General features: G+C 60.7%; 1 protein-coding gene across 1 annotated transcript in view; it reads right to left on the bottom strand.

Annotated features, from left to right (window-relative positions):
- BCORL1 (BCL6 corepressor like 1) overlaps positions 1–14,432 on the bottom strand; it is a 30,216-nt gene extending 15,784 nt beyond the window's left edge. The window contains exons 1-5 of the mRNA XM_052813515.1: positions 14,282–14,432; positions 6,385–6,523; positions 3,361–3,451; positions 508–3,087; positions 29–194 (exon numbers count right to left, since the gene is read on the bottom strand). Of these exons, the coding sequence (XP_052669475.1) occupies positions 29–194; positions 508–3,087; positions 3,361–3,451; positions 6,385–6,470 (2,923 nt within the window). The 5' untranslated portion in view covers positions 6,471–6,523; positions 14,282–14,432. The remainder of the gene's footprint in view (positions 1–28; positions 195–507; positions 3,088–3,360; positions 3,452–6,384; positions 6,524–14,281) is intronic.
- Positions 14,433–14,728: the final 296 nt, after the last annotated feature.

The following is a 14,728-nucleotide window of genomic DNA, read 5'->3' as shown; positions in this document are numbered from 1 at the left end:
AAGAACACATTGCCATTCATAAAAGTACCTTCCTCGTGGCTGTCCCCGCGGTGCGCTGGAGACGGGAACTCTGTCTTTGCTGGCCTTCTGCGCTTACGCTTTACCCTGAGGCTGTTGTGATCCTTCACTGATCCCAGGCTGGTTCGGCCTTCTCGTTTGCTGAGTTCATGCGGATTGTCATGGTGTTTTCGCCACTGCGAATGGAGGACACAGACTGAAGCCTGAGCTGCTGACTGACTGAGCTGGAGTAGCAAAGGAGAAGGGACAAAACGTTGTCCCCCACACACCATGCTGGTGCCCTCCAGTGTTTTTGACACCCCAGACCCGTTTTTGCTCTAGATAGCCTGCAGACACGGGTACATTAATCCACTGCCAGGTAACGCCAAAGAGCATGGGTGGAAAGCCCTGTGCGCTCAGCTGCCCTCCCCTGCGAGAGCTCCCTCCTCACCCCCAACCTCACCTGCTAACCTTCGCCATAACCCCACAGTCCCAGCCCATCCCACCCACCTTCCGGCCATGCACACTCCGGCTCCCCGATTTGCTTGGGGACTCCTCACTGTCCTGGGCTTGGCACTTGAGTCTCTTGTGAGCCTGCCTGGTGTCCCCATCCTGCTGCCGCTTGGACTTGCAGCGCACACTGCCCTCTTGCTTGATTTGGCCTGCTCCTTTGAGCTTGACCTCGGCAAAGGCCTGGGGAGCAGTCCCAGCTCGCAGGCAAGTCACAGAAGTAAACGACACGTCACACTCCACTCGCTCCTTCTTGACCCTGCACAGATCCACCTGACGCATGCACTGCAGGGGTTCTGCAGCGGGTGGCTCCTGGGAGCCTTCACAGCCCGGCTCCTTGCGTTGACTCTCCGTGGCCACAGTGGGCACCTCTGAAATCATTCGCAGGTTCTGCTGCCCAGCCGCGGGCAGATCATGGGACAAATACGCTGCTAACACTTGGTTTTTAGGCTTTGCATCCAACTGTTTGAGGCTACAGCTCCCCTGGGGAGCCTCAGTCTGTACATTGCCCTCCTTACTGGAGTCAGCCTCTGGTTGCTCACACTCCTGACTCTTCTGAGGGTTGTCCAGCTTCCCCTTCCCCCCCTTCACATCCAAAGCACTGGTCTGAAGAGATGGACCTGCATCCAACGGGACTGGATTGGCCGGCTCCTCGTAGAGCTTGGGCAAGGCCCGGCAGCTCTTGCTCTTCGCGGCAGCTTCCCGTTCCTGAGGTGGGTGCCTGGGCAGCCCCTCTGGCAGGCTCTGGGCGGCTGTGCTGGACTCCGTGGGCTGGATGCTCGGGAATGTTGGGAGCTCACCTGCACCAGCTGGCTTGCAGGAGCTGTTCTGGTTTGGGGGTAGCTGCCCTGCTGTGGAGATGCCAATTGAAAGCAGGGGAGTTTGATGATAAGGAGACCAGCCGAGAGGCAGAAGCTGAGGATTGGAAGGTTTTCCATTCACGGGGCATCGTGGGTACACACTTCCCTGGCCGGGATTCCAGGTGGAGATGTCCTTGGACTGACACAAAGGAGCTCCTGGAACAACTCTGCCATGAAGATGTCTCCTGGCAGGATCCTGCTGTCCTTCTGTGCTGACCTGGTTGGCTTTCTTCCCACAGGGAACCCCAGCGCTGCGAGGCTCTCCCTGATCGATGATGGAAATAGGCTCCTGCTTGGGAAGGTGGCGCGGATCCCTGTTGAAGCTCACACCCTGGTCCTTGCTGAGCAGTAGCGAGGCAGGCACCGGGTTGGCGACGCCGACGTAAGTGCCTGGAATGGTGCTGATGAGCGTGGTGTTCTTCACCCAGGAGCCCTGCTCGCCATTGCGCAGGAACTCAGGGAAGATGACTAAGGGAGGGGTGGTGCCGAGACACGAGGTGACGCTGCTGCCCGTAGTCTGGGCCGCACGCTGGGACTTGGACAGGACCGTGGTGAGAAGTGCTTTACCGCTGGTGTGCACGGGTGTGAGGATGGGCATAGGAGGTGTTTTGCGCTGACTGGGTGGAGGCAGTTTCTGACGATTGGACTTGGAGGAGAGATCGAGAGGCATCTCGCTGCACTCTGGAGAGGAGACCATCTCACGCTCCAGCTGTGGAGGGGACTTCAGAGGAGAGAGTGAAGTGGCAGCAGCTCCCGGTGCGTGCGGCTCCGGAGCTGCTGGGGCTCTGGCTTGCACACCGGTGCCGGAAGAGGGAGCAGCACTCCCACACGATGCTGCCAGCGGAGGCTGGCTGGATGAGAGGGAAGGGCCAGCGGTGGATGGGGGAGCACCCTCGGCAGCAGCCTGGGCACCGCTTCCGCCTGAGGGCGAAGGACAGCTAAGCTGGTTCACCTCCACAGACACCACTTTGGTGTCTGAAGCCAAGGGTCTGGTGACGGAGAAGGTGTAGGGGTAGGAGCGCAACTCTGGGGAAGCGATAATGCCCGGCAGGCAACGCTCGTGTAGGTAGGAAGGCAGGACGGGGAGGGTGAGCGTGGAGGAGACCCCCAAGGTGGCTGGAAGTGTAGCCACGCTGAGTGGCTGCCCGCAGCTGGGTGGTGGGATGTACACCAGCGACTGGCTCGGGCTCAGAACTGCCCCAGCCTGAAAGGACAGGGGCAGTTTTTGCATAGCAGGGGCCTGAGATGTGGGAAAGCACACTCTGTTCAAAGTAAAAGTAGCGGGAGTGGAGGCAGAGGTGTTGCAGCTGGAGACAACCACAGACAACGTCCCTTCTGCCAGCACGCCCGGCCCTTGTGCTCCAGCGCTTGGGGTGGTTTTCTCCTTCTCAGCAGGCTCGCTCTCTGGAGCCACAGAGCAGGCTGGAGGAGCATCAGCCTGCTTGTCGCTGTGAGGATCTGCAGGTGTCCAGGCAGCATCAGCACCACTGCTCTCCTGCTCTGCAGCTCTGGGGATTGCAGGCTCCTGCCCTCTGCCATCCCCCTGGCTTGCCAGAGGGCCCAGGGCATCATCTTTCACAGTCTTTCCTGCACACTCCGGGTTTGGGTTGGGATCAGGTGGCTGCTCTTCCAGTTTGGGTCCAAGCTTCTCCTCCACCTTGCCATCAGCATCCAGCCCCTGGGCACTGCTGCCACCACCACTGACTGCTGTGAGCTCCACCTGCAACAAGAAGGGAGAAGGTGTTCTTGAGAGCTGTGCAAGTGGCTCCTAGCGAAGCAGGCAGGACCTTCTCTCTAGGCCCCCCCCCAGGACACAGAGGCAGAAGTGGCAAACAGCTCTTGCCGAACTAGAGCGTTGCTTTGCCCTTACTGCACCTAGGTGCCCCCCTCTCGAGAAGGGGCCCGCGGGACCCACTAGGGTACATGCTCTTGCCTGGCCTGTTCCGTCAGGGAAAGGCCTTCTTGAACCCAGACACACATGCAGAGAGCTCACCTCGGAAAGGCTGCTGCTGACGCAAAACTCTTGAGACCCCAAGTGCTGGGAGCTGCTTGTTTTAGACTCCTCATCAGAAAGGGGGGCTCTCCTAGCCGAGGAACAAGACACAGCATTACGAAACCCCAAGATACCCTCCCAGCATCCTACCCCTCCCTGTCCCCACATGGGACAGCAGCACAGCTGGCAGCCTGAAGAAGCGTGCCTGCTCCAGGTAGCCAGCTCCTCATCACCACGTGTTACACGGCAGGTACCGGCCACTGCAGGCCGAGGGAGTGAGGAGCACTGCTGCCCACTGCAGTCCTCCTCCTCCCAGAACTCTGCCCACTGGACAGCACCTCCTCACGCATAAATGCTTACCCTATAGCTCCTACGGGCCTGACAAGACTTTCTCCATGGCCCGGCAACTCTGTGCACCTTCCTTACACACAGCCATTTTGACCCCCCCGGTCTCACCACGGGCCAGCCCAGCCCTCCCTGACGGCGCTGCGTCACAGCCCAGCTCCGCACACCCGCTCCTGTCCCCTCCACTTCCCGTTCTGCCCCACCACACGTTTCCAGTCCTATCCTGAGCCCCATCCTGCTTGTCTCTTCTTCCACAGGCACCTCCTCATTCCCATTCCTCCCTGCTCTAGGACTTCCCAGCCCAGCCGTTCTCCTCCAGCCGCAGGTGGAGATCTCCCTCCAGCACCAAAGCTCTTCAGGCTCAAGCTGTCCTGGACGGGAGCAGCGGGTGTCTGCAGCCACCCCGATGTGCACTGTCCTGCTGGCCTGCACGCGTCTGACCCTTTCTCTTTGGAAGACAGTTCCTGAGCGGAAAGCCTGAACTCGGGATAAGGACTGTGAACTCCACAGAAACGGGGTGCACCGAGGAGACAGCTGTCCTTACGGTCTAGAGAAGACTGGACAGGAGGCAGCGCTCGTGTGTTCAGTGCTCCTGCCCCAGCAGCATCTACCCGGTGGCGATTCTCCGGTCTCTAAGGGTCATTTAGACAGGCTGCTGGTGCCAGGATAAAAGAGCTCGAGTTCAGTTTCTGCTGATGACGCGATTTCTTCTGGATTTGCTCCCCTACCTCCCAGGCTTTCACAACAAAGTAACGGACACCAGCTGCGGGAGCGAGCCTTCTCTTCGGGCTCCCGTATCCCCAGCACCGGGACCCCACCACAGCGCAGCCCCCGCTGACCCTCCCGAGTCCCTGCGAGGGGCTCCCGCCCTCCCGCCCGCCTCGGCGGCGGTTTAGCAGGGCCCTCTCCGGCCTGGCCTCCCAAGTCAGCCCGGCCACAGCAGGCCGAAGAGGACTGTCAGGAGCGAGGGCAGATCGGATCCGCCGCGGCGGGCTGCGGCGCGGTGCGGGGAAGGAACGGCTGGCCGCGGCCAGGCCGCCTCAGCGCAGCCGCCGGGGCTCGGGTCCCCGGCGGCGGCAGGCCCCGGGGCCCAGCCGTGCGCCGAGGCAGGCCCGCCCCCGCCGGGGTGAGAGGGTCTTGGCGGGGGGGAGCGGGGGTCCCGGAGCCGGGGTCCCGGTCCCCGCGGAGCCCTGCGGCGGGCGGGGCGGAGCGGGGCGGAGCGGGGCCGGGGCCGGGGCCGGCTCCGGCTCCACACAGGCGGGCGGCGCGGCGGCGGGACGCCAGGGGGCGCCCAAGCGCAGCTGGCTGCCCGCGGCACCGGCGGCGAGCGGCCGGGAGCTGGACAGCGGGCCCGGCCCCGGCCCCGGCCCGGTGCGCAGCCCGGGCGCCTCCCGCCCTCGGCTACCTGCAGGGACGGCGGGACCCGACCTGCCCCGCCGCCGCCGGGCCCGGGCCCGGGCCCGGGCCCTGTCAGCTGCCGGGACGGCCCCGGGGGCAGCCCCGGCTGCGGTGGTGCGGCCTGCCCCGCCTCCGGCCCGGGACCCGGCCGGGGCTCCTCCACAGGCCGGCCCGGTCCGCGGCGGGCGGGGAAGAGCCCCGCGACCCCCAGCCGTAGGGGACGAGGAGAGCACGGCCGCCCCGTGCGACAGCCGCCTCCCGCGGGGCCGGCAGCCAAGGGAGAGCGCTCGGCTGCAGCCAGCCCGGTTTGCCCGTCTGGCTCAGGCGCCCCAAACTTAAACGTTTATTGTAAACTAGGAGTAGCTCCAAGTGGTTTAGGGGAGGCAGAGGGCAACGCCATCCCCGGCTCTTATCTGAGGGACACACGGCGGGCCAAGCGGCTGCTGAGGGCTGAAGATGATCTCTGCCCGCGTTTCTGCCCCGAGCGAGAGTCTCGACTCTTCCCTGTCCCACCGCTCTTCTGACTGGCCCTCGGAAGACTCGCCACCAAAAGCCTCAACACCCGCAGCGAGGAATGACAGGCACACGCCGCCTTTGAGCCCGTAAAACTTTTCTGGCTACGGCAAACGCGCTCAACAGACGTAGTAGCCTCAAGGAAGCCACAAACTGATCAGTTTCAAAAACAAGACCCCAGAGCTGTGGGAATAAAAAGGCGATGCAATGCCACAGGGCAGGCCAGGAACTTGTCTTGATCGATTCTGCCTCCCAGCCACTAATCCTCCCTAATCTCCTATTTGGTGGCATGTCACAACTCTCCCATCTAATCATTTGGTCTATACTAACGCGCCTGGGTCACCAAAAGCTGCTCTTAGTGGCTTGGCTCGCAGTGGGTCAAGCTCTTTCCCTCCCCTGGCAGTTAATAGCACAGGTCCGGTGAAGCCAATAGCACGTGCAGACAGACAAGTTGGCCTCGTCACCCACCAACGCCGTGGAGGCAATACAGCTACGCACAGCCAAAGGTTCCTCTGCAGAGACCTCCAGCGCACTCTGCTTGGGAGCCTTCCTCGCTGGAGCATGGGACGTGGGGACCATTGCAGAATGCCATTGTTTGACCACACATCCATCCCCTCCCTGTGGCTTTTTTGCATCTCAGTCCGTTTTACACCCTAGTAAGAACGGGCTGAGCCAGCACCAGCTCCCTTCCTGTAGCCTCTCCAGATCCCTAACTCACTTTCTCCGCTCTCTTCCTCCTTCCTCTACCACGCCACCCACGCACCTCACCTCTCCTCGTTGAGGCCACACATGCGAATCCGCTCTGTGCTGGTCCAGTTGTGCACCCCACTATAGAGAGGTGCTGTAGAGATCATGACAGCTGCTCGTCACCAACTGGGACCCGCTGGGGCTCGAGGGGCCACTCTGCCTACAAAAGAAAAACAGAGGATTGGTAACTCTCCCCGGGATGCTCACATTCAACCGTGCTTCAGAGAGTGTCATCCCCAGCTTCGCTGCCAGGCAGACGGGGCACAGCGCCCGAGATGCTACATGTCTGTCTGGAAGAGGGCTGGAAGAAATCAGCAGCACCTTGGGACAGAATCCACAGTCCACTCATCCTCACATTAAACAACGTTATCGCCAGAAAGCCTCTGGCTACCCTAAGAGTTTCACACGGGTGTCTTCCCACACATACGTGTCCCTCGAAAGATTCCTCCACTTTTCTTCTCCCTCCGGAGGAACCTCCAGCACCGGGTAGCAAGCCTCAAGACAGAGCTTTACCCGAGATGATGGTCTGTTAAAATGCTGACATCCCCAAGGCTTCATATGACTTTCATAAACCAGCACGTGGTGGGTTCAAGGGGGAAAGCCTCAGACAAGGAGGCAGCTGGGGGACCCTGGAGGGGAGCAAAGGTTTGCCAGCAGTGCCGTCAGACAGTGCCATTGAGTGATTATCCCCTCCCTCTGTCAGGAAGGTGCTGGTATTCAGTGGAGTTACGGGTGGAAAACATGAGGAAATCCAGAGATTCGTGAGCATCCAAGACGCACCGTCGGCTGGGTGGAGCTTTCGAGGGAGAACATTGCAGCCAATCATGCAGCACTGGGTGTTCAAGCATTAAGGCAGCTCTGCTGCCCAAGTCGTATCAAGGAAAAAGCAACGAAGGAAGAGAGGATCTACTGTCCTAACAAGTGGACTCGGTCGAACCGAGTAGGACTGACTGCAAAACACAGAGATGCTGTCAAAGAGGTTCTTGGTTCAGAGAAATACTAAACACACGAAGGTAAAGCAAGCACAGAGCCATGGCAGCGTGCTCGGTGCAGCGGGTGAGAGTGGGAAGAAGCTGGAAGTGACACGTGATCCCAAATCTCCGCTGGTTTTCTTTTCCCTGACAAACTCCTGGCGACACAAGCTCTGAACGGGACAAGAAGCAGCTTGCACCATCCATTTACGCTGAAACGAGCTGCACAGGGATCTACCGGCCAGCAGCTCAAGGGATCGAGCTGTGGAACTGAATGACTCCTCTGAACGCAGCTGCTGCCGGGTATCCTCACCTCAGCCCAAACATGCCAGTGGGGATCCTCCAGACAGAAAAGAAGGGCCAGGCACGTAGGAGAATCGGGGCAACGCAGCTTGTTTGCAGAAAAGAAGCGACAGACCCGTCTGCACGTACGAGGGCACAAGTGAGCAAACAGACCACAGAAATCAGAGGCCAGGAGAAGAGGGGGAAACCTGCTAAAAGACACACACTGTAAGATGGAAGAAATACTATATAATGAAGTGGGAGCCGGGCAGACACTAAGACAGAGAGCAGGGTCATACCCAAAGAGAATGAGAGGTGGCTTGGAGCAGGAAGGGGAGGAGTCTTTCGATGCTTGGAGAGAAATGCAACATAAAGGAAATAGGGGAACAAACAATCTGCGGGGATTTCACCATCTTAGGCTAAACTGAAAGAAGGGGAGGAGAAAGGTTCTGCCCCTGAGCACAGTGGCAGGACAGATGTTCTGGGAGAAATCAAAAGGGACCTTCTGTGCAACGGGGGAAGGGGATGCGTACAGCTGCACGACGTGGAACAGGGGTTGGAGACGAGCTGAAGCCTCAAAGAAGCACAGATCAGGCGTGACCCGAGAATAGGTCTGGCAAGGGAAAAGTGATAACAGGGTGGTATAAGGAGCTGGGAGAAACAGCATGTTTTGAGTACTCGAGTAAGAGCTGGTCAACAGAGGAGGCACGACGGCCACGAGAAGAGAGCTGCGAGGACATAGCAACAGAGATAGACACTGTTTCGTGAATTCTTGGCCTCTATCCTCTACGGACGATGTGGGACATGTGCCAAAGACAGGCATTTCACAGGGAACGAAGAAGGAACAGAAGAGAAAAAGAAACAAGATTTCAAGTAAGAGAAGGAATAAAACAGAGGGAAAACAACAGACATGATGTCAAGCGCAAACCAGAGCGAACAGTGAAAGAACAGCATCCTTAAGAAGGCGGACCAGGAAGTTTTATTGAGAAATGCAAGGATAAGCAGCCTCCCGATGCAACACCGAACCAGAGAGAGCAACTGCAGCCTCCCTGGGTCAGAACACACTTTCACTCGAGTTGACACAAGGAAACCGAGCAAATCTCTCATCTACACTGGTGCAGCTTGAAGCGACTTTAAATGGATGTAATTAAACTAGTAGGAACCCCTTGGAGAACACAAGTAGGGCATGGTTTCACATGCCTGTCTTCGAGTAGAAGAAGATGTTGAAGAAACTGTTGAAGCCCTTCTCTCCCCTCACCCCTTCAATCATGTCACTGAAACTGTGCAGTGTCCCAGTAAACTTGACCAGGGAGTTGATCTCTGTTTAAACCCCCCCCCCACCCCCGCCAGCTGGACAGATTTTAACCCATACTAGCTCCTAGATCAGGTTCACCGAGAAGGAGAGAGGGCACAGCCTGGCACAGAATCTGCTTAATCCACTATGTCTGCCAAAGGAAGTGTATATGAAACCACAGTCTTATTTTGATTTAGCTAAATAGGTGCCCAGCCAATTCTAATTAACTCCAAAGAAAACTAGTTTAGAACGAAATAAGAACAGCATTTTGCATGGAGAAGCTCGTCGTGCGATATTAAAGCTCCTTCACCTCTCAAAACAGAAGTGCTCTAAGAATTGTGAACGAGAAAGGTACCGAACGCGTTCACCCCAACAACAAGCCCTCAGGAGAGATTTTCAATGAAACTAACGTGGTGAATTAAAAGCAAGGGGTTTTTTTGTTCATTAAGGCAAAACCTCTCATCGTTTTGCAAAAGGAGGGGATGCTACTCTGCAAACCAGTCTCTTCCAGGCTCCAGAAAAAGCAAAGCAGATGTTTTCCTTACAGTAAAAGCATGCTTTTACTCAGGTTAGCGATGACTTAATCCAACGGAACTTCCACGTGTAGCTAAGTCAAGAAATTACTATCTCTTCTGAAATACTGCTGTACAGCCGATGGAAACAAGTTGTCCTGAGATGAAGTTCTTCAGGAATGGATGTTTTCTAATAGTTATCTCTGGACAAATCCTCCTCCTTGCACTAAAATCCCAACAGCGCCAAGACAACCGTTGTTTCAACACAGGCCGAGCTGAGGGTGGCAGGACAGGCTGCCGTTGCCTTCACCTACCAGCTCCCACGCAGCTGAAGAGAATTAAGCCCAAGTAATCTCCATGCTGACCCCCGTTAAAATCCTGCTTGCTCCCCGGCTCTCAGGGATCCTAACTTGAGTTGCCCGAGGTGAGGCTTCCTAATTAAGTCTTCTGCTGCAACACTGCCCCTCACACTCTCATCCCAGCGTTAATGCAGCAGAGGGGTACGGGAGTTACGAAGTAGATTCGCAAGCTATCCTGCTGAAAGCCAGCCTCCCCCCGCAAATAACAGTGATTCCTCAGCCAGATCAGTTCCCTGACCCGACTCAACACTCAGCTTCTCAATCACTTCCATTGGCAAATACACAAAGCAACTTCTCTGGGCTGCCACCTAACTTCCAGCCACAGGTAGCAAAGAGTTTGTTTTTTTACTGGAAGGTTTGGTACTGTCGGCGTTTGCCCTAACAGATGTCACGTCTGCGTTGCTACCCGGTCTAACCCACCTTCATACTGCTTTGATCAGGCCAACCAGAGCCACGATCTTCTACAGGCATCCACCTCGACAGCAGCTGGGGTGGACCCAGACCCACAGGTACAGAAAGGGGGCTTTTCCCAGTTCCTCACAGAGACAACTTGTGCTAGCCACTTCTTCACAGTGCAAACGCATTCTGCTTTAGGACCGTGCTGCCTTGACCCCCCAAGAAGCTTTTCACGTATTTTTCTGCTCTGTACGTTTCCGAGTACTAAAACAACTTGGATTTCAAGACGCTTACCTTCCCTCTCCCCGATCCCAGCACCAGCACGTGAGCTATGTGCCAACAGATCGCCACTGTCTCAGCTGCACCCTGCCTAGGCAAGCACGAGATGACGGGTACTGAAACGCCAGCAGCCAGTCTCCTAAAATCCCCCAGCAGAAGGCTTCCCTCCACCTGGGCTCCGGGCAGGCATCTCATCCCCCAACGCAGGTAGGAGAGCACCATGCGACGGCGTCGAGCAAAGGCCCGACGAGCAGCGACGTGCAGCACAGCCGGAGTTCAGACGATGGCACAAGCTCTCCCGGGGCGAACAGCAGCTTCACCTTTCCCCGCTGCACGAGCGGCGGCCGCGGCACAAGCCTCGCGAGGCCAAGGGCCAGCTCTGGAGATCCTGCTGTGGATTGCGTCGGGAACGTGGTGCAGCTCGACAGACAAAGCGATGCGTTCGGCTGGGCTCCGGAGCCTTTATACGGGCACAGTAAAACGCTGCCCGTCGGCGGTGCCTCCTTTTGCACTGGCGGCACTCTCGGCTGCTGCGTTAAGCGGGCCAACGGCACAGAGGAAGGAAAGGGAGACTTCCCAGCCTTAGGGTAACGAAAATGAGAAAGCCCAACACGTCCCTCTGCAGCAAGAGACAGGGAGGACGCGGTCGCTCGCCTTTCCAAGGTGCTGTACGGCTCCTTTGGCCAGGGGGCACTGTGGAAGGCCGGGAGGGATGCACTTTGACCCTGGAAACACACCCACAGGAGATACCTTTATAACATTGATTCCCAGAGAGCAGCAAAACCTCGAAGGCAGGGTTTTTTTTTTCCACTGGCTGGCTACAAAATAAAAAACTAGGTCGGCTGCTGGAAACTCAAGCGGGACTCGCTGCTTGGAGCGCATTGCCTGCAACCTGGCTACTTCGACGGGAGCAAAAGCAGCGGCATGAGGCAGCACGTGCCCCTGCGGCTCGTTCAGCGGGGCTCAGACGGGCCAGAAGGAAACGGCCTGCGTCGACGGGAACGGTCTCCTTCCCTTGCAATAGTTTATTCACTTTGGCAATCTTCGTTGCCATTAGTAACACAGGCAAGAAATTATATTTGTTTTTATATGTGATTGTCAGGCGTCCATTTGAGGTACAGAGGTCCAGAGCAAGTGCCAATCCCAAGAGTTGCCCGAGATCCCTTAGCAGGGATTCAGCTCTGAGCATGGCGTCAGAAAAGCCCTTTAAAGCAAACCGCTTGCAAAAAAAAAAAAGAATTTAAATAAAAAATTAAAGTAAAAGACCATGACAGCCCTCTCACAGGACTCACAACGGGCACGATCCACAGCAAGGGAAAAATTTAACCAAGAAAACTGAAAAGAAGGAAACAGTTTATCTTATATTATGTTACCCCTCAGGCGGAGGTCAGAAACTGTAGCAGAATTGACCAGGAACAGCTAGTGTGGAACAACATCTAGCAGGGCTGGGCCGGGCCACCTCCACTGCCTGTCTATGCAGGAGCCAGTGCCAGGCGCAGGGTCCGGCCCGTGGCCCGCGCGGCAGCCCCAAGCTCAGTTTGGGTTTGCCACTGGCCACACAGCAGCCCCGACTGCTGCGGAGCTGAGCCAGGCTTTGCCTACACGCATTTGCTTAAGCTGATTTAAAGACACAGTAACACCGCAAGTAATTATAGATACTCAGCGCGATGAATTGGAAATAAAAAAGGCAAAATCCATCCCCATTTCAAAAAAAAAAGTTTGCTGCACGTTCGGTAGTCCTTTAATAATAAGTCCCAGCTGCTGGATGGCTGGTGTCACCAAGCCCTCGCTCACTCGAGACAACCTGGCTGTCCCCACGGAAGCCCACTGTTGCCTATTTTCAAGGACTGAAAAAAAGAGCCACTAAGGGCAGATAGCATTAAAAAATTTTGTATCTGAGAAGGCGCGCATCGTCCAAAACGTGGCAACAGGAGCGCAGCCTCCCGTCCCCAGGAGAAGAGCTGGCACGCCAGAGCCCAGGGATCCCAAGATCGGCTTCCTTCTGAAGGCCAAACCACGCCAGAGCCCGCTCTCCGAAACCCTCCCAGAAACGCGTCTCCAGAGCCAGGTGACAGCGACGGAGCCGGTGCCCTTGACGGATACCAGGCAGCCCCCAGCACTGCGGTGGCACCGGCGAAACCCAAAGGCTGGCGACGAAAAAGGCAGGGCGGGGAAGGGGAGGCTGATGCAGGCATGGCAAAAAAAGATGCAGACGAGCTGCAAGGGGCGCGGGATGCACCGGCCCTTCCCTCGCGCAGATACCCCCCTAACTCCAGCGGCGGCCGGCAAGGACGAGGGTGCTGGAGAGCGGATGCTCTGCAAGGAGGAGAAACTTGCTTCCTCTTTATTTTAGCCTGGAAGACCTTTTCCCGGTGCTTTTCTGAACTGGCTTCACCCACGCTCAGGTGAAGGTACCGATGCTGCCCACCGAGGAGCCAGCAATAAACCTCCCGAGTACCGACACACTCCATCGAAGGAGTTTTGGTTTCCTCCCCGGCGAGGGCGGCAGGAAGCGCCTCCTCCTCCTGCCCGGTCCTGCCGCTGCCCGACCATCACCCTGGGCACGGGCGGGGGGCACGGCCGCCCCCACCGCACCCGCGATCGGGCTCGGGGGGGCGGCGGCGGCGGCGCGGCACCGCCCCGGCCCCGAACCCAGCCTGACGTCCCGGGGCTGGGACCGCCGGGTGGAGGCGGGGGTGTCTCCTGCCCGAGCCCCCCCCCCCTCCCCGCCGCACGTCCCGCTCCCCTCGGCCCGGGCCCCTCGCCCCGCGGGGGCGCGGCACGGCCCACGGCCCCACGCCGCGGCCCGGCAGGGCCCTCCCGCCGGGACACGCCGGCCCCCGCGGCCGCTCCGGGGGCTTCGCCCCGCAGCCCCGCCGGGGGCCAGGCCCCGCGGCGCTGCCCCGCGCCGGCTCCCGCGGCCCTCCCCCCCGCCCCCGGCCGGCCCCGGTGCCCGCCCCGGCTCAACAGTTGCCCCGGGGGCCGCTCCCCAACGGAGCCCGGCGCCGCCGCCGCTCGTCCCGCGGCCCCGGTGGCCGCGGCCGGGCCCCCCGCGCTGCCGCACCGGGGCAGCCCCGAACATGGAGGTGGCGGCGGCGGCGGCCGCGCTGCCCCCGGGGAGGGCTCTTCCGCCATCGCCCGGCGCCCGGCCGGCCGGCACCCCGGAGCCGCTGCCGGCGCGGCCGGCCCCGGGGCACGGCGGCCGCCGGGGCAGGCTGGGGCCACGCCGCCAAACTCCGCGAGCGCCCGGCCCCGCCGTCCCGCCGCTGGCGGCCGCCGCCCCGGGAGCGCTGCGCTCCGGCGGCCGCCCCGCCCCGCCGCGGCGCCCCGGGACCCCCCCGCGCCGACCCGGCAGCGGCAGGTGCCGCCGGGGCCGGGGCCGGGGCCGGAGCCGCCGCGCCGGGCAGGGCAGCGGCACGCCGCGCCGTCGCGGGGCAGGGAGCGGAGCCCGTTGCCCGCCCGCCCCCCCCCACCCCCCCCGGCCCGGCGCTGTCAGTGCCCGCCGCTGTCCCGCCGCAGGACGCTGTCCGCCCCCCCCCACCCCGGCCGCCCCCCCCGGGGGTGTCCCGGGACCGTTTCCATGGAGACCCCGTCCAACCGGGCGGGCGGGGGGGGGGGGGGGGGTCGGGCCGCCCGCTGCCGTCCGCCTACCCCCCCCCCCCCCCTCCCCGGCGGTGGTTGCGGGGCCGAGCGGGCCCGGGGTGCCCGGGCAGCGGGGGCCGGGCGTCCGGCGCGGGGCGGCGGGGCGGAGTGGAGGGAGTGGAGGGGGGGGGGGGTGGCGGTGGTGGCGGTGGGTTGGGGGGGTGGGGGGGGGCGGGCACGCACCTGCTTCCCGAGCCGGGCGGGCGGCGGCGGGGGGTTGGGGTGGGGGGGGGCGGCGGGCCGAGACGGGCCCCCCTGCCCGTAGGCGGCGGGTCGGACAGTGGGGCGCTGCGAGCGGCGGTTCGGCGGTTCGGCGGCGGCGGAGACACTGGCAGCGGCAGCCGGAGTGTGAGGGCGAGAGCGAGCCGCCGCCGCGGGGGCTGACGGGAACTGTAGTCCGGTAGCCGCCGGCCGGCCGGCCGCCGCGCCGCCCCGAGGACTGCGGCTCCCGGCGTGCCGTGCGGCCAGCCCTGCCCGCGCGGGGGGGGGTGGTGGTGGGGGGGGCTGTGCGGAGCCAGCCGAGTCCGGAGAGGGAACGAACGGGCGGGCGGGGAGGGAGGGAGGGGAGGGGGCTCCGCGCCCGGCACAGCCCGCGGGAGGGGGCGCGGGGGGAGGCCGCTCCCGCCCGGG

This window comes from Harpia harpyja, chromosome 18 (genome assembly GCF_026419915.1).
Source record: "Harpia harpyja isolate bHarHar1 chromosome 18, bHarHar1 primary haplotype, whole genome shotgun sequence".
Taxonomy (NCBI): domain Eukaryota; kingdom Metazoa; phylum Chordata; class Aves; order Accipitriformes; family Accipitridae; genus Harpia; species Harpia harpyja.
This window is presented reverse-complemented; position numbering and strand designations above follow the sequence as displayed.